Source organism: Lissotriton helveticus, chromosome 6 (assembly GCF_964261635.1).
Source record: "Lissotriton helveticus chromosome 6, aLisHel1.1, whole genome shotgun sequence".
Lineage (NCBI taxonomy): Eukaryota > Metazoa > Chordata > Amphibia > Caudata > Salamandridae > Lissotriton > Lissotriton helveticus.
This window is the reverse complement of record NC_136067.1, coordinates 877626125-877645416: the sequence shown is the minus strand read 5'-3', so window position 1 is coordinate 877645416 and position 19292 is coordinate 877626125. Positions and strand designations below refer to the sequence as shown.

General features: G+C 45.1%; 1 protein-coding gene across 3 annotated transcripts in view; it reads right to left on the bottom strand.

The window, feature by feature from the left end:
* Positions 1-19292, bottom strand: part of MCM9 (minichromosome maintenance 9 homologous recombination repair factor) — a 352109-nt gene that overhangs the window by 221209 nt on the left and 111608 nt on the right. For all 3 annotated transcript variants that reach the window (XM_078648476.1, XM_078648477.1, XM_078648478.1), the window contains one exon: positions 10393-10518. In XM_078648476.1, the coding sequence (XP_078504602.1) occupies positions 10393-10518 (126 nt within the window). The remainder of the gene's footprint in view (positions 1-10392; positions 10519-19292) is intronic.

Below are 19292 nucleotides of genomic sequence, written 5' to 3'. Positions count from 1 at the left end.
CGGAGTGGTGTAATTCAGCAGTGGGATGTGAAGGTCCACTTCAAACAGGTGACGTAAATGCTTGTTCCCTTGATCAGCAGCGTTTCCAAACATGGAGCATCTAGGGAGGCGTCATATAGTGCCATTAATAACTCTCAAGACCCTAGTTGCCTCAGTTGTTGGTTCATGGTGTGGTAGATCGAAGAAGCATCTAATACACCCACAACATCACATGCAGACAATGTGCACATCCTATGCATAGGCCTCTATTACCTTTTACTGATACTGGACTTTAATTTGATATTCTGAATATCGGGTAACTGACAGATAACTATGGTGAGGCTGGAGTACTACTGAAGCTCCGTAATCGATAAAAGTGATTTGCATTGCCGAACCTTTACTTCATAACAGCAATACTTGCTACAAAGTAATGCAGTGTAGAATAACTTGGCTATATTGCCTACAGCATAGTGAGAAAAGAGATAAACTGTAGGTAGTTTTCATTTGTACAAGGGGGTGATGGGTACAGTAAAAAGCATTTGTGCTTGTCATATGTGTAGCATGCAACAATAAAGGTATTTCAGTGACTCTTGCATAAATAAAGATACAATATTCAAGTTTAACAGTTTACACAATCGAAGCTCCACTTCTGAGATGGCTATGGCCCAGACAGTAGATTCTCATCCTCCAACTATCACCACCTCAGAACATTCCTTATCATATGACACCCCGCACGAGACATGCATCATGCGCATAAGTTAAAACAAGGTTCCCTCCTCAAAAGGAAGCAAAGAAAGAGGATTGGTACGAATGTACTATATTTTACAAAAGTAGGAATAACAGTATAGTCAAAAATAAAAGAATGAACTCAAGACTTTAAAGTGAAAATACATATGAAAAGTAAATGGACGATCTTCTAACTCAAAACACAATCATGTAACTTGAAATGGCATCTCGTTAATAAAAACTCTTCCCGACATTCTGTGCATTACTAGAGAGTTCTGAGCCCTTGACATGCCACCTTGATAATTCAGACAGTGTTATCACATTGGAAAATCCCCCTGGTTAGGAAGATTCAAATTGAACTTCTGGTTCAGACAAATCCAAACACACAATGATATCCTTTTTGCATCATTGAACTCTTCTTGCAAATAGGTACTTGTGGGTCATGCAGATTTCCCATTCACAGTGAAACCCTACTAAATTTCCTACACCACCACCACATACTCTCACAGCATTCTGGGACATATTGATAACCTGAACAGGATCAGATCATCATGCTGATCCTTTCCTGGAATCAGTATCACATTTTAGCGGCACCCAATCTCCCTTCCTCACATGTGGTGCTTGTACATCTGTACAGCATTCCTCATGCTGCGATAATGAATTTGTGAATTTTTTCCACACATATCATTTAACCACAAAGGCACCAATCTGAAACCTGGCTTGGGCGCCGAAAGGAGTTGAAAAGGAGTTACAGAGGAGAGAACTTGGGGACAGTTCTAAAGGTAACTAGAATAGCTTGCAAAGCTTTCCTCCAGTTACTATCACCCTTGGTCCCTATCTGAATGAAATCTTGAATCACTCTGTTGAATCTCTGAGACAGAGGTCCTTTTTGCTTATCCCACCCACATCTGTTAAAGAAACATTTAATCCGAGAGCTAAACAATTGTGAGCTATTGTCTGACACATTGACTTCTGGAATAGCATCAATGCAGAACAACTCTAAAAATTCTACAATATTCACCAATGTAACTTTAATAACCCATCAAACTTCTAGCTATTCAGAAAAATAGTCCACGACTACTATCCCATGTGACTACTGTTCCGGACAATAGAGAATGAACCAACAATATTAATGCCCAACTTCCTCCATGGACCTTCAGGCAATTCTACAGGACTAGACTTAACAACAATAGTTTTAGCTGACTTATTACTGTGCATTGCCATAACATTGTTTACACAGTCTCACCTGTTTATCAACCATTCCATCCAAACCAGGCCACCAGAAGTATTCATGCAAATGTCTTCTGGTTCCTGACATCCCCATGCATATAGCCCACAAGAGCAAAATACCTTGTTTTCATTCTTAAATTGAAAAGAGGAATGATTTTATCCACCATAAGTGGAAGGCCATTTTCAGTAGCCAGTTTATCTCATATTTTGAAGAAACTTTTAAGTTCACCCAATATATCACATTCAAAGGGCCAACCTTTTCCCGCATACTCTTGCACTACCACCAATATGCAATCTTTTTCTTCTTGATTAAACCACACCTCTTTGATATCACACCAACACCTCCACTACTTTACTCCAACATACTCACACAGAACAAGTAGGGGCAACTTCATATTTCTTGGACTCATTAGTAATAGGCCCATTTAAATGGTAGGTAGCCTAAACATACAATCAGGACGTACATTACTTTTACCTGTAACATACTCGTTTTGGCACTGGAGAGCAAGCAATTTTGATGCAAGTCTTGCTAACATAGCGGTCAGAGTACTTCCTCTTGTGGGTACTAACATGTTAACTAAAGGTTTGTGGTCTGGTTTCATGATACATTTTGTATCCTACAAACACATTCTGTTGTGGTTTGCTCTCCATACACATGCCAGTAACACCCTTAAAGTTTCAGAGTAATATTTTTTTGTTAGTTTCTCTCAGTGTTCTGTTTCCATATGGCATTAACCAGTGATCTTTGCCATTATCCTGCATTAAACCACAGCTTCTTCAATCTATAGGTATGACACATTGAAAGAATTCAAGCAAGGGGTATGGACGGTCTTATTCTTCAATATACAGAAGCCTCACTGACTCCCACCCCAAATAAATTGAACGTTTTTCCCAGGGCGACACTTCAATGGTTTCACATTGATAGCATAAGTCTGCATGAACTAAGAAAAGAATTGCGTCAAACCATGGAAAGTTACAAGTTATTCTTTTGTAGTCGGCAGAAGTACTTTTAGTATAGCTTCACATGAAAAGTCTTAAACTTTATATAGTGTTACTGATCATGTGCCCTAGGTATTCTACTTCCTATTTGCAAAAGTTAAATTTCGATAGTGACAACTCTTTTCTGAAGAGCCATTAAAACATAAGATAAATTCCTCTCATGTTCCAGAAGACCTTTTACAAAAATCAGGATATCTTTCTGAAAAGCCATAGACCTGGAATTCCTTCTAAGGTCTTCTACATTAATCTTGGGAAACTGAGGCTGCACTGTCCAAACCAAAAGGCATCCTACAATTAAAAAAACATATATTCTAATGTGATAAACGTCATCAAATACTTGAAATCCTTTTAAAAAGCAATTTGATTTTATGCATTGGCTGGCTAGATCTAACATATAATGAAAATCGAGACCCAGATCAATGTAAATACGATTTCATGTAAATTGGGGAATGGGTGAGAGTCTATCCAAATTTCTTCATTAAGTCTCCATTGGTCTATACAATGTCTTAAATAAGCATGAGCACAAAATCGTTCCGCTCGCGGATTTTCGGTAAATTCGCAATCCGCGAACTCCCGCGAATTTAGCGAAAATCCGCAAATCCGCGAGCGGCGGATCCGGGGGGCAAAAGTTCAAGCCTTCAAGCTTAAAGTTGTTGTAACTATTTTAGGATGACGCCGGCAAGCTGCCAGCGCCATCCTAAAATAGTTACTAAGTTAGCTTCAACAGGAAGCACTAATAGATAAAATAAAGCAGGTGCTCGAGCACCTGCTTTATTTTATCTATTAATGCTTCCTGATGAAGCTAATTTAGTAACTATTTTAGGATGGCGCTGGCAGCTTGCCGGCGCCATCCTAAAATAGTTACAGGATGATGGACAGCTCACTCAAGGGACCCCTGCGCACATCGGTGCGATTGCATAGTAACACACACATGGTCGCTGGAACTAGTTGAAGCTCAATTCAGTGACACATTCATCAGCCCAAAAACAATCGTGACCGTTGAGGAGGCTGGGCAGGTGTGCTTCCTTCCCAAATCTACCGTCGAAAATCAGCTGTGATGCTGGATAGAGGCCTTTGCATCCTTGACTTTCACGAGCGCAATCCCCGTGCTGTTCCTGTGACCAGGAGCTTCTTTCTCTTCATCTGCTGCTCTGATCTTTATTTGGCCTTTTATACAGACAAGAGGCATGTGAACTCGCATGGAAGCCCCGCCCGTTTGGCCCTGCCCACACACTCGTGGTGTGGACAATCTTCCCGCCATTTACCCACTATGATGGACAGCTCACTCAAGGGACCCCTGCGCCCTTCGGCACGATTGCATAGTAACACACATGGTCGCTGGAACTAGTTGAAGCTCAATTCAGTGACGCATTCATCAGCCCAAAAACAATCGTGAGCGTTGAGGAGGCTGGGCAGGTTTGCTTCCTTCCCAAATCTACCGTCGGAAATCAGCCGTGATGCTGGATAGAGGCCTTTGCATCCTTAACTTTCACGAGCGCAATCCCCGTGCTGTTCCTGTGACCAGGAGCTTCTTTCTCTTCATCTGCTGCTCTGATCTTTCTCTGACCTTTTATACACACAAGAGGCATGTGAACTCGCATGGAAGCCCTGCCCACACACTCGCGGTGTGCACAGTCTTCCCGCCGTTTACCCACTATGATGGACAGCTCACTCAAGGGACCCCTGCGCCATTGGGCGCGATTGCATAGTAACACACACATAGTCGCTGGAACTAGTTGAAGCTCAATTCAGTGACGCATTCATCAGCCCAAAAACAATCGTGAGCGTCGTCGAGGCTGGGAAGGTGTGCCTTCTTCCGAAATCTACCGTCGAAAATCAGCTGTGATGCTGGATAGAGGCCTTTGCATCCTTAACTTTCACGAGCGCAATCCCCGTGCTGTTCCTGTGACCAGGAGCTTCTTTCTCTTCATCTGCTGCTCTGATCGGTCTCTGACCATTTATACACACAAGAGGCACTTGAACTCGCACAGAAGACCCCCCCCCCCCCCCGAGTGGGGCAGAGGGCAGAAGACCACAAAAACGAGTTGGGCAGAGAGCAGAAACGAGTGGGGCAGAAGACCACAAAAACGAGATGGGCAGAGGGCAGAAGAGCACAAAAACGAGTGGGACAGGGGGCAGAAACGAGTGGGGCAGAGGGCAGAAGACCACAAAAACGAGTTGGGCAGAGGGCATAAGAGCACAAAAACGAGTGGGACAGAGGGCAGAAACGATTGGGGCAGAGGGCAGAAGACCACAAAAACGAGTGGGGCAGAGGGCAAAAGGGCACAAACACGAGTGGGGCAGAGGGCAGAAAGGCACAAAAACGAGTGGTACAGAGGGCAGAAGGGCATAAAAAATGAGAGGGTGGCAGTGATGAACCAGAGGGCGCATCACGGTCTCGCCCAAAAAAAAACGGCGAACACGCAAAGCGCCCCGCGAACATGCCAAAACGCCCCGCGAACACGCAAAGCGCCCCGCGAACAAACAAAAATATAAAAATCTGCAAATTCGTGAATTTTGCGGTTTGCGAATTCGCAAATCCGCAAATTCGTGAATTCGCAAAATTCGCCCATGCTTAGTCTTAAATCTCCTGACACTTTGTGATATTCATGGTTAAGTCTCTAGGGCTTCAATTATATTTTTCTTATACTGGCCCACCAACATTTCCTTAAATTTATATTTGTATGTAAGAGGTACATTTCTTACTCCGTGTTTTACAGGTATTGTATTTTCTTTCAAAACAATGTGATGCTAAAATATTAAAATGTTCTCAGCGTCTCACTGGATCTTGGACCAAACTGTTCTTTCACATTAGCCATAACCTCATCCAACTCTGGAGTAGCAGAAGCGTTTCGTTCGATCACTTTTGAACTTGTAGCATTTAAAATGAAAACAGGAGGATTAGCTCTGTGATCCTATTCTTGATGAGGTCAGTGTAAGAAAAACTGACCATGCTCAGAAACATACACTTTCTCTCAGGTATTCCTACCAGAAAAATCTAAATCATACCAGAAATATCCAAAATGATCTTCAGATCAATGTGACCGCCAGGCGAGTTCAATGTTTAATTTACCCAATGTGTATCTACCACTTCTCTTCTCAGAATGGTAAATCAAGAACGTGAATATACAAACACAATAATAGGTTTACCATACACTTTTATCACACAAGAAGGAAGACTTTATCTTTTCAATTTCATTTCTTTCCCCCACACTCAAGTATATTAGGATCACAACACTGCCCAGAAAACAATTTAAATTTGAGATATGCACAAGAAAGTCTTTTGAAAAAATAAGAAATCTTTTGAAAAAAATCATTTAAATAAACTAGTAACAAATGTTACATCAGACTGATATGTTTTGTTCATAACAGATCTTTGGTTATTAGAAATCAAGTGAGTCCAGTATTGGCAGTTGTGTCGTTAGTTCAGAAAACAATTTTGGCATCATCTTCCATTACTAAGTTCACTGTTCTGAAACTGGAGTTCCTCCATAATATCATTATGTTCTTTGTTCCCCATTTTGAACACATTTATTGAAGAGCACAATCATTTTTGGAGTTGTCTAAATGAGTGGGACTACCACACATGTAGCAGATTACAAGGCTTTTTTGTTTCCGCCCATATACTGGTGTTTTTCTTAAACCAACCATCATAACTTGTCTTGGATATGGTATTATGTTATGTTATGTTATAAGTTTTTATATAGCGCACGGCTGCCCAGCAAAGGGGCGTCCCGGCGCTTATCAAGAGAAGAAAAGGGCAAACGCCGCCGATGGACATGAGAGCATAACGTAACCAGCCCTAACAGAAGAGGTGAGTCTTGATTGCCTTTCTAAAGGCCAGGAGGTCATGTAAGCCACGTATCTGTGATGGTATGCATTCCAGAGTTTTGCGGCCAAGTACCGGAAGGAGCGTCCTCCCATCCGGGCATGCTTTATTCGCGGAACCGTAGCCAGAGACTGTCCTTCTGATCTGAGGGCTCTCCGAGGAGTATACATAGTCATTAAGGGACATAGCATGGGTGGTGAGGCATTTTTCAAAATCTTAAAAGCAAGACATAAGGTCTTAAAATGAATTCTCTTCTCCACAGGAAGCCAGTAGAGCTTTAGAAGGGTGTTGGTCACTGATTAAAACCGGGGAAGCCCGGTCAGCTGCATTCTGAACACGTTGTAAACGCCCCTTCTCAGTCTGGTTGGCCCCCAGAAACAGAGAGCTTGCGTAGTCTAACCGGGAAAGAATGGCGGACTGCACCACGAGCTGGCACGTAGGGGGGTCAAAGAATTTCAGTACTGGCTTAAGATTCCGCAGAATTCCGAAGCACGTGGCGGCGACTTTCTTCATGTGTGTGACGAAGCTCAGCGAGGAATCAAGCCAGACTCCAAGGTTTTTAACTTCGCTTTTGGGTTCCGGGGGATTGCCGAGAATGTTCGGCCACCATTCAGTGCCCCAAGCTGAGACTTCTTTGCCAACTAACAGCACCTCGGTCTTATCGGCATTAAGCTGGAGGTAATTGGCTGTCATCCATGTAGTTACTGCAGTAAGGCCTTGTTTAAAGTTGTGCGCATTTACCCCGGCTTCGTCACTCAGCATCACCACTAGCTGAGTGTCGTCCGCGTATGAGACTATAGACAGGTCCCATCGTTTAGCGACCTCAGCCAGTGGCTGAACGTACAGATTAAAAAGTGTAGGGCTGAGCGTGGAGCCCTGGGGCACACCCTGCTCAATGCCTCGCTCTGTGGACAAAAACGGAGGGGTGGAGACCCGGAAGGATCTACCAGTCAGAAACGCTTTGAACCACACCAGGGCTTGTCCTACAACCCCTGCCATCTCCAATCGGTGAAGCAGGACCTCATGTGAAACCGTATCGAAGGCAGCACTGAGGTCTAACAAGATCAGTGCTGCTGTCTGCCCAGAATCCAGGATGGCCCGGAGGTGTTCAGTCACACTAAGGAGTGCGGTTTCCGTGCTGTGACCCAGCACCTAATTTAGGCTCATCTCTAATCCCTTGAACAAAATGTTCATTCCCTTTAGCCATGTCAGTAGCTGCATGAAGAGTTACATCAGCATTGGCATATAATCTCTACTGTACTTTTTTGTTATTGGTTTTCATCAAAATTTGATCACTTAATACCCATTTGTAATTTATTTGATCAGAACCACCAGTAGATGCTTGCATAATAGAACAGATACTTATCTATCAATGGATTCATCTACACCTTGTTTTCTTGAATAGAATTAATACTTTTGCATAAATACATTGTTTTTTCCCTAATGCAAATATATTGTTGGAAACATACTGATATACATCAATGTTGCCAGCTCTTTGTAAAATAGGGAAATTCTTGAACTCTTTCAAACTAAACTGCTCAAGGCAATGTTTCATAAGCAATAATTTTCTATCGAGTTAACATGAGTCCCCTTCCAAAACTTAAACATACGCTAATAATACAACTTTCCATGTTTTCTATTTCATTGATGGTTTGCCTAGTTTTGCCAGAAATTAGGGCGAGGAAATAATGCTGGACATATAGAGGAAATAAAACAATCAAATACAACAATTAAAGTAGACCAAGAAGTCTATGGATAGTGACTATGGGCTTTCACAAATCGTTTAATTTGCTTTCTCGTAACTACATTAAATTATGGCAAAATTATTCAAAAATATGATAGATGTAAATCCATCATTTTTGCTATATTTTAAAGTGAAATGCAATTTTTGTGCATAGATGCATTTAAACAAAGAACACCGCCAACAACAGCTACACGTATTGTGTTGTTCCTGTGCGTTCATGGTCCATTTTGTACCGTGAATGGTGTTTACGCAAGTGGCGTAATTTGGGGAATTATTCCCCTTATGTCACTGATACAAAATGATGAGGTGCAAAAACGGTCAGGCAGAAGTGAAATCTGGTCGACGATCAGTATGCAACATACGGGGACATAAAAATGCTGAGCGCTAGGAGCCTAGTTGGGAAGCAATGGATTTGGGGTGTTTCAAGCCTCCTAGTATCCATGGCTGTCGCGTGAGACAAATAACATCAGAACTGCCTTGTGTGGATGGAAGCTTTCTCAGGATTCAATGCAAGGCTGCACACTTATGCAGAGCAGCTACATGGGTATCATTCCATGCGAACAGCCTCATAGGCTTTTTGAATTGTGTCAGTGTAATAGGGTCGGGACGGGAGGCACGGAGAACTGGTGGACCCCTGACCCTAACTCCCCTCCTTCCCGACAGACTGGCACATCGAGGGCAGAATGGGGAACACCGCCGGAACAAGACGAGGATTTTGAGGCGGGCGCCTTTAAGTGGGCGTGTGATGACTATGACGAGACCACGCCCCCAGATGACAGAGGAGGCCCTGGATGGATGACAGGGACGTAAGCTCTGTATGCGGCGTGTGACGTCACCGCGGAGGAGAAAGACGGAGACGGAGAAGAGAGACCGAAGGCGAAGCGAGGTGAAGACCGAGAGGACGGGAGAACCGAGAGCGGAGGAGAGCCAGGAGGCCAACGACCCCGTGAATCGCCGTGCCACACTCCCGAGGGAGGAGTGTGGCTTTCTCAGGTACGGCGGCGTTGGGCAACCTGGGTGGGGAGAAAGAGCGCCCCAGTGTAAATAGTGTAGATACCCCAGTGCGTATCTTTCCTGAGTCCTTTCCGCTTACCTCCAAACCCCCTTACCCTTTCTCCGTTCCTCACAACACTCCCCCCTCGTATGCACGAGCACTTTTGGAGTTGTATCACGGGTGCTCCCTCACAATCACACGGTCCTGCTTTGGGAAAGACGGTATCAGTCTTGAAACTAACGGCTTCCCTCTGTTGGTCTCCTTTCTCCTTGGGTTCCGGAGACGCTGCACTGTGGAAAAGACGACGTGAAGACACCCCGGCAGCAAGACACCACCACCACGGACAAGCTGGAGTTTGCAAGGGAGAGACTAACGTTTAGAACCAGGCGCACTTTAACAATAAAGCAGAGTTTAAAGAAACATACTGGTCTGCTGCCTGTTCCTGCTACAGCGCCCGTTCCCAGCACAGAGCCCAGCACAGCGCCCGTTCCCAGTCCCCCTCCCACAGTCAGTTAGGGGAGGATTAGTTTAGCCCCTATATGGAATATTTTCTCAGACATTACGGTGGTATCAATGCGTATACAGAAAGGTGCGAGGGTGGCGCTGCAGAGCTCATAGAAAGGAGCCATAATGAACAAACCCAATCTCAGGCTCCCTGTTAACAATTTCACCACATAGTTAGACTGAGGGCTGAATATGTTGTAACTTTTATTCTTTTTATACTACTCATACTTTGGATGCCCTTCTACTATCATTTTATTGTTTACATTAAAGTTTTAACAAAATTGAGGACTATTTTGAGCACCAATAAAGTTGATGAAGTGGTTAACAGAGATAATCTTTAAATTAATACCATTAACGGCAATTTAGAAAGTACAAAGGATTACTAACCTCTAACTCGTGTTCCTGCAGCATCAATCCTCTGAACACCTCCGGCCAACACCATGCTTACAGCCAGCTTCACCACAAACATGCCAAACACTTGAGGGCATAAGCTGGCCAGGATTTCATTCCTACCTTGGACAAAGATGAGACAAAATATACATTAAACATTCAGTAACATTCCCGTATCCTTTTGCATTTTTCTAGTCAATTTAGACACTAGAGACAGGAGGCTCTCTTATTCTATGGTTTAACTGTTTTTATTGAGATCAAATAGAAAGACATACAAACATCTCCATGTACATTTGAGTTGTGAACCTACAAATTCCAGACATGTAATCAAGTAAAAGCCATTATGGATATGGGTTCATTGTGTAAAGTAAAACCAGGCAAGTGCTCGTGCATGGTATGGAAAGGACAAGAAGAAACTACGGAAAATAGAAAAACCCAACCCTTCTATCCCAAAGAACCCTCCCTTCCTCCTCCCGTCCAGTGCTCCTTGTCTCCCTCCTATTAAAAAAGCTCCCCTTCCTCATCTAGCCGTGCCAATTCCGTCATGACCATCCTAACAATCTGCCTTCCCTGATTCCGTGAGTCTCAACAGTCTAAGATATCGGGGACATGTGATTTCCTGAAATTCGGTGGTCAGGAGTGACGTAAATGGTTTCCACAGGACCTCAAATTTGTCCCCCTCCCCCGCCATAGTAAGTGACAATTTCTCCATTCCGAGCACCTGCCATAATCGATGTAGCCAGCCCACAAAGGAGGGTGTGGTGGGAGTACGCCAATATTGGAGTATATTTTGTACCGCAGAGCCCAGTGCGATAGCCATCTGTCTGCCTCTTCGGGAGCGCAAAGGGTAGGTCAGGGAGTTAGGAAGACCTAACAGGATATATGCCGGGAAGTGCGGGAGTTCTGTTTCAAAGTGCTTATCTATTTCATCCAGCACCTGCGCCCAGTAGGGTTGAATCTGTTCACAGTCCCACAACAAATGTACCAGGTTGCCAACCTGGCCACGGCCACGCCAGCAAGTCGCTTCACGACTGCGGTCCATCGCATGTAGCCGTTCCGGGGTATAATACCAATATGTCACCACTTTCGTGAAAGTCTCTGTGAGTCCCATGTGGTATGCAGAGTGTTGGGCCCTGTAATAGATCCCCTCCCATTCTTGGCGGCTAAGGGTCCTACCCAATTCTCTCTCTCACCGCTCCCTGCCTGGATTGTGTATGTGCGTCTGTGCAGCCTATAGCATCTTGTAGAGGTCAGAAATGAGTTTGGTGTCTGACGTACGGGAGATGAGCCATCGTTCATATGGGAGGAGGCGCCTATCTGCACTTGCGCGTACCTGCGGCTGCAATGCCCAATGTCTCACTTGTAAATAGTGCAACCGTTCGGTCTCTGGGAGGCCATACTCCTGTTTGAATTGAGGAAAGGGGACGACCCCCTCTGCTCCATATATGTGGTATAAGCAGCGAAAACCTGTGGACCTCCAATGGGCAAAAGCCTTCGCCCCTGCGCCCGGGGTAAAGTCAGGGTTATCGACTAGTGGAGTGAGTGGGGAGGGGAAGGTGGCGAGGCCATGTGCAATATTAGTGGCATCCCAAACTTCCAGAGGGACCCGCGTTATATGCAAGGCATACAGGTCAGGGGGTCTGTGGGGTTTGCGGAGGAAAGGGATTTCCTGCAGTGGTCTTGCTGCTACCGCCTGGTCTTGAAACAGCCAGTGTTTCTCTGATTCCCATTTGCTCCATTCAACTATGTATCGCAATTGCGACGCTTGATAATACAAGCGAAGATCGGGAACTCCTAGATCCCCCATCTCTGGGGCGAGCGTAACCAACATTCTTCGCATTCAAGGCTTTCGTCCGTGCCAAATAAATTAGGCTAGGTCGGATTGTGTCTGCCGAATCCACCCGGCAGGTGGTTGCAGCGGGAAGGCCCGGAAAAGGTAGAGGATCGTAGGTAGAATAGTCATTTTGACCGCCGCGATCCTGCCTAACCAGGAGAGGGGGTAATGCCTCCACTGGTTGATCTCTCCTCGGATCTTCCCGCGGAGGGTGGCATCGTTGGTAGTGACTATAGCAGGGAGTGAGGAGGCCAGTTGAATCTCCAGATACGGGATTGTGTCTGTTGCCCATTGAATGGGGAATAGGCTCTGCAGGTATGCCCGAGTGTGGGGAGCCAGTGAGAGATCCGGGGCTATTGATTTGTCCGTGTTCATTTTGAATCCGGCGACCCGGGCGAAGGCGTCTAAATCTGCCATGGGCTCTTCTTATTCTAACAGATGTTTCATTGTGAGATAAAAACCAGAAACAGTAAAGGAAATCTTTATACTAATAGCTGACAGAAAAGAGTACAAATTAGCAAAACCCAGAAAAGAGTCATCTGCAGCTCTGTACTAAAGTCATAAAGGCCAAAGTGAGAGATGGAAATGGGAGAATGTATGCATTTTAGCTTTGCAGCATTAACTGCTTTGAAGAGGTGCAAAGGAAACAACACTCCAGTAAGCAGAAATAGAGCCTTTATTAAAAAAAAAAAAAAAAAAATACCAATTATTACTAAATATAAATATCTGGAGCTGGATTGCAACATACAAGAATGTCATGCCAACTGTCCTTTTTCTTCTACAGTCAGAGGCCAAATCTATCCAAATACAGACACCCAGTCACATTTACATCCCATGCTGAGAACATACAAAACTTAAAGCCTATTGTGTTCATCTGTGTTTAAAATATGTTTGTCACAAAATAAAAAGAAATTATAAACCACATTTACCAAGCGGTCCCTTTACCAAATGAAGCATCACTGGAAACATAACTCTAAAAACAGAACTCTAAAATTAGGATTTAAAAATTACATTAACCATACTCCAAATTCAATTATGGGGGAAAGAAGGAAGGGTCTTAAAATGGAGCAGGGGGGAGAGATTCTCAACTCAAAAAATATATTTTAATGATGGGGGCCATATACAATTCTAGTCCGAGGAATATATTTAGATTATTAAGCTGCCAAATAACCCCTTACTTCAATTTTTTGCTAGATTTATACTTGACACTACATCCCAACAGTGTACTCGCTTACCATCCAAAATAGTTTTGCATACAGTAGATAACATGAAAATGTAAGCTCTTACTCTGCACATAACTGAGCTTCACCAGAAGTATCAAACCCCACCACCAACCACTCTTTTGGGGGGGATCTGGGGACCTGCTTACATAAGGGAAAACAAATACCTTACTTCCTCTATGCATCAAACCTCAGTTTTTGGAAGATGTCAGAGTAACAGCCTCACAATGCTTTGGCGGTCCTCAGTTCCACCGGATAATCCCTGCTCATGTATCCTTACTCATTGGTACATTGCTGGAGGGTAGTGATTTTATTTCTCTAGAAGACTGTGCCCTGAGGCATGGCCTTGAGGGCAGCGAGAGACAGCAGCCCACCATTAGTAGAGAGCACTGCCTGGAGGAACAAGAGACAGTTTAAGCAGTGAATGAGGGTATTAGCAAGACTATTGATGAGGCTGTCTGCAGTTCATTATGCAGTGCAGTTTCAGCAGCAATGAAGCAAGTTTGGAGGCACCTACAAAAAATGTACTCTTCATGGTCCCACAGACCCCTCAATCTGACAGAAAAAGCCACCTGGGCCACAAGGATGGCCCCTTAAGTACAAAATAGTCAGAAAAGTTGCAAGACCAAGATGAAACAGTGACATCCTAAAACAACTGAGAAGCTCAAAAGGACCTTTATATCTAGTGCTGTATTTCCAAGGCACTTATTTTCTAACCAGGAGCAGGAACAATCCAGTGCACACATAAAAGTGATAATTGACTTCAGGTACAACAACCAGAATAAGGATTCATAAGACTACTAATGACTATAACTGACAGCTCAGCGGAGGGACAGTAGAGGTCCAGGAATTGCCATATGGTAAGCTATGTAAAAAAAACTCTTGACAATCAAGTTCGGATTAGAGCCCAAGATCTGCAGTGATGAAAAAGTATCTGGGACACCCGAGATGGAGCCAAACATTCTGATATTCACTGGTAAATTCGCTGAAGATCCTAACAAGGAGATCAATAGATCCTAGAGACCTAATCGGGTCAATTATTGTATTTGTTAGAACTCATAAATAACATCAACCAATGACTAACATTTCTGAAACCACAGAAGCCACAAAAGAAATAGGCACCCAGGTGGTTCTCACAATCCACTCAGGCTAAGATCTGAGGAAAATATGCCTTTTAGGCAAGGCCAGTTGTGAAAACACCTACTAGTGATGTAGCTCAGTTCTGTTAAGAGATGACCCAATATGGTCAGAGCTGGCTACCTCAGACGGGACCAGTTGCTCAAGGATCGTTTTTTGATGATTCATTTATGAAGGGCACGGGTACATTTGTACACCGCTTCTAATCATGTTTGGAAATTCACAAGGAAAGATTTCTCCCTATGTTTTGTAGACAGGCTGGGCAAGGAGGGAGATGCCAGCTGAGTTGCAGACGGCACAGGTTTGCCACCTTCTTCATAACATGAGGTAGGTTAAACATAGGACCTTTTGCCAAGGGTACCTACAACCGTCCAGGGAACTATTTGGGTGAGACCTACTCCCTCTTCAACTGTAAATTCAGAATCACTATGGCTATGCACCATCAACGCCAGCGTAATGTACATAGGGGCAAGCAATACATGGCAGGCGCTTGACAATCAAACTCTGAATAACCCTGAGTTACAGATGGAATTTCAAAGACCTGACAAGCATGGCAAGGAAATCAGCACTGCCTAAACAACCTGGGGCGAAGTCTCTTGAATGGCAGGTTTGAGTCAGATTCCCCTGCTGCCTGTACACATTTTTCCAACAGGATGGCCATGTCTGATTATATGTGGGCATGCATCAATAGCCCATTTCTATCAAATAATTACATTTGAGGTGTATCCATCATTGGTCAGCGACCGCCCAATATTTGATTTTTTGATTTTGATGTGGATTTGTAGAGCGCGAATTGCTGCCCTGAGGCGTCCAAGCGCTAGCAATAACCAAAACCTACCAGAGAGACAAAGGGGAAGGTCTAAAACGGTGAGTTAAAAAGGAAGGTTTTAAGCTGTTTGCGGAACGCAGTGAGATTGGAATTGGCCCTGAGGTGCAGTGGAAGGGCATTCCAAGTTCTGGAGGCATTATGGCCAAAGGACCTGCCGCCGGATATGGATTTTTTTATTCTGGGAGTCACTGCTAGAAAGGTCTGGCTGGAGCGAAGACTTCTGTTGGGGATGTAATGAGTGACTAGGTTGCGAATAGTACTCGGGCCAGTGTCCCAGAAGGCTTGATGGGCAATACACATTGCCTTAAATAGAATTCTTTGGCGGACCGGTAGCCAGTGGAGGCTGACCAGTCCGGCCCTCACTGATTTTCTGCGAGGGATCTCCAGCAATAGACGGGCTGCGCAGTTCTGCACTGTTTGCAGCCTGCGCAGAGTGTACTCTGGGGCGCCGAATATTGAAATGTAAAGTAACTTCCCGGGGCACTTGTCGCCTTAAGTTAAACTACATTGGCAAACGAGGATTTGGAACCCATTAGGAGAATAAGATGGCTCATGGCAAATATAATGAGATGACCAGGCATATATATAGGCGCTCAACAAGAGTATGACATTCAGTATAACATTCATAATAATGATATATGCTTCAAAGCAAAGAAAGGAAGGTCACCCCTCTTCCATACAAACCCAGAATAACAATTCCAGGTAGACAATTCAAATTAGTTCCTTGCTGAGCAACACAATAAGTACAGTCCAATTGTTCGTATAAATCCAAAGTTTTTCAATCCCAAAATTCCATATAGGGAGAGTCACTTCAATTATAACACCAAGGTATGTTGTTGTTTTGCAGCATCAGTCCAATTTTATTACATACTTCCTTCCATCAATCAAAATTGGCAGCCAACACGTGTTTCGTCAGGCATTAATATCATGCCTTTCGACTTCTTCAGGGCTGCAAGCCAAGAAGATAATAGTGAGACACTATTTACAACTCATAAAACTTCAAAACCTGTCTTTTCTAAAATTAATCTGTAAAGGCACCACCTACGTGCAAAGCCTACTCCTGATACATCAGTGAGTTTGGATTAAATAAAGAAAAAAGAAAAAAGACACCCTGTAAAAATGGTGCATACCCTGGTGTAAGAGAAAACAAGAAAAGACCCAAAGTCCCAAATCTGTCAGGAATAAATAGAATATAATTTATTTACCAATTCGAGTATTTCTCTGATCATATAATTTCCATTAACATAACCAAAAATCGGATTCTAAAACGAAAGGAGCCCATCCTTAGTCTCGCATCAACCACTGAGCCACTGTATTCATCAAATGTAGTAATATACTCACTCAAGCAAAACAAAATCGTAACGTGTAAAAATCTTCACTTATTTGTGTCCACGGTTATATCCCAATATTCCAATGTATTCACGTTATTTATATCCTGAAATACAATAAATATAAATTCCTCAGTAGATGTCCCTTAACTGTAGCGTAGGGAACACATATTAGTCCACACTCGTCGTATCACTCACCTAATGATGTTCTTTTCAATGCCGATAAAAAGATCCCAAAATATCTCTGTCTAACGGTCAAGGGCTGTCAAATATCCAGACAGGTATCAATACATGTACACATGTCTCTCGCTAAGTTCAAGAAAAGCAGAGAAAACATACCATTCTTAAAAACTACATCAACAAGCATTTGCAATGCAATAGGTCTCGCATTTGCGAGAGATGGAGCTATTGGCATTGTAAAAGACAATGCCTTTTATTCATTTGTTTTGAAAACCTGCAAGCTGTGCGTAAACAAGCACTTTGTACTTATAGTCCTTGCTTATGAGAAGCAAGGCTGGCAGTCTCTTTTACTGACAGCCTTGCTTCTCGCAAGCAAGGACTATACGTACAAAGTGCGAGTTTATACACCGCTTGCAGGTTTTCAAAACTAATGAATGAAAGGCATCGTCATTTACAATGCCAATAGCTCCAACTCGCGACCTATTGCATTGCAAATGCTTGTTCAGAAACAGGCCTGTGATTGGAGCACGTGTATACCCATAGTTCCAACCAGGAAGGGGGCGCTGCCCCAAGGTCTGTGGGCGGTGCCAGTTTGGGACGGTTTGTCTCATAGTTGGGGAGGGGGTGATGTAGCAAGACCCAGTGTCAGGTCCAAGCCTTTGCCAGGCAAGGGAGGGGCTGTACCAGAGGCACGAGGAGTTGGGCCGGGGAGGAGGAGGGGTGAGCTTGCCAGGGCAGAAGTGACTGTGCCGGGGGCATGTGGTGAGTGTGCCAATGTAAGTGTGCTGAAACGAGGTCTGGAGACCGTGCCTGGGTTATGCTAATCGGATGAGGGTTATGTCAGGGTCAGGAGGGGTCATGCCAGCACAGGGGAAGCCGTGGGGTGCGTTCTCTGTGCCAGTGGCACAAGGGGCATGCTCTCCAGAGATAGTCTGCCCTAGCGCGGCATCAGCGGGCATTGCCTCCGCGTAGGCTACAGCAGGTGCAGAAGGGGGTCATACATGCCAAGCTGTTATTTCTAAGGATGAGGTTATGGCAGGTCTGCGAGGGACGGTGGGCTATACCAGCTTTGGGGCAGCGCTAGGGGCACAGAGGGCAGTGCCCACTCGCTACACCGCACAGGGCTGAGCCCGTGCAGGACCCGTCCCACTCTGGGACTGGGGCAGTGACCGGGCACCTGGGGCGTGGCCGTGTCCCTGGGGGAGTGGCTCTGCCCACACTAGTGCTGCTCCAGGGGAAGGCCGCAGTCTCAGGGCTGGAGAGTGAGCAGAGACAGCGGCTCACTGTGCCAGGAGTGGAGTCTGGGCAGAGTGCAGCGGGGGTTCCCACAGACACCCCCACCAGCACACGGCGCCCCGCCGCCCTGTGCGCCAGCACTCTGCGCACCCCCCCACCGCACTGCCACCCTGCGCACACCCCACTGCCGCCCTGCGCACACCCCACTGCCGCCCTGCGCCCCCACTGACCGACCACCCCCGGAGTCACTCTGCGCTTTCATCTCTCTTATTCAGTGCCCCCCAAAAACCCGATAACTTCATCGTCACCTTACGCCCCCCCGGGCCCACATAACCCACCTCCGACACACCACAACTTACCCTCCACTAGCAGCATCCCTTGCTAACCTGCAGCAGGCGCCACCCCCCGCCCTCTCTGCCCTCCCCCTCCCCACACTCTCCTCCCAATAAAAAAAAGTCTTACTGCTCATTTGAAACATTGTTCAAAGAATGGAAACGTGCACTACCTTGAAAAGAAATGCTACCACCAAACGTCAAAAAAATACGCGTGGAATCAGACAAACAACTTAAGTTCCGAAGTGCGGCCCTTGGACTTGAACACAGCACAATCACAAAAAGTATTGAGAAAATGATTGAAATAAATCTGCTGAGAGAAGATCAAAGTTCGGCTGAATTCCAGTAGGTAACCTCGCTGGTGGTAGCTCAATAGGGGACGTTAATAAGTAACGACATGGCAGAATGGCCGGAAATTGATTAAACCACAACATTTGTCACTAATGCTCAGCTCCAGTAGGAAAACAAGCATTTAGATGAGATGATCTGCGAGATCAGGCGAGATGCGATCTGCGCGCGCATTCCAAAACGAAACGAAACCTAGCGTGGGGGCGGGACTTCCGCCTTGTGCGCGAAGCCCGCGCCCACGGAGTTCCTGGTCAAGAGCAGTGCGTGATGCGGGGCTCCCATGCCGGAGAGCCCCGCGGAGGCGACAGAACACACTGGCGGTAAGTGGGCCTTGGGGGTCGCTCGTGTGTGTGAGTGTGTGTGCGCGTGTGTGCGTGTATGTTCGCTCCTGTGTATGTGTCTCTGTGTGCGACGGCAGGGGGAGGGGGGAGTGTATCTGTCTGTGTGTCTGTC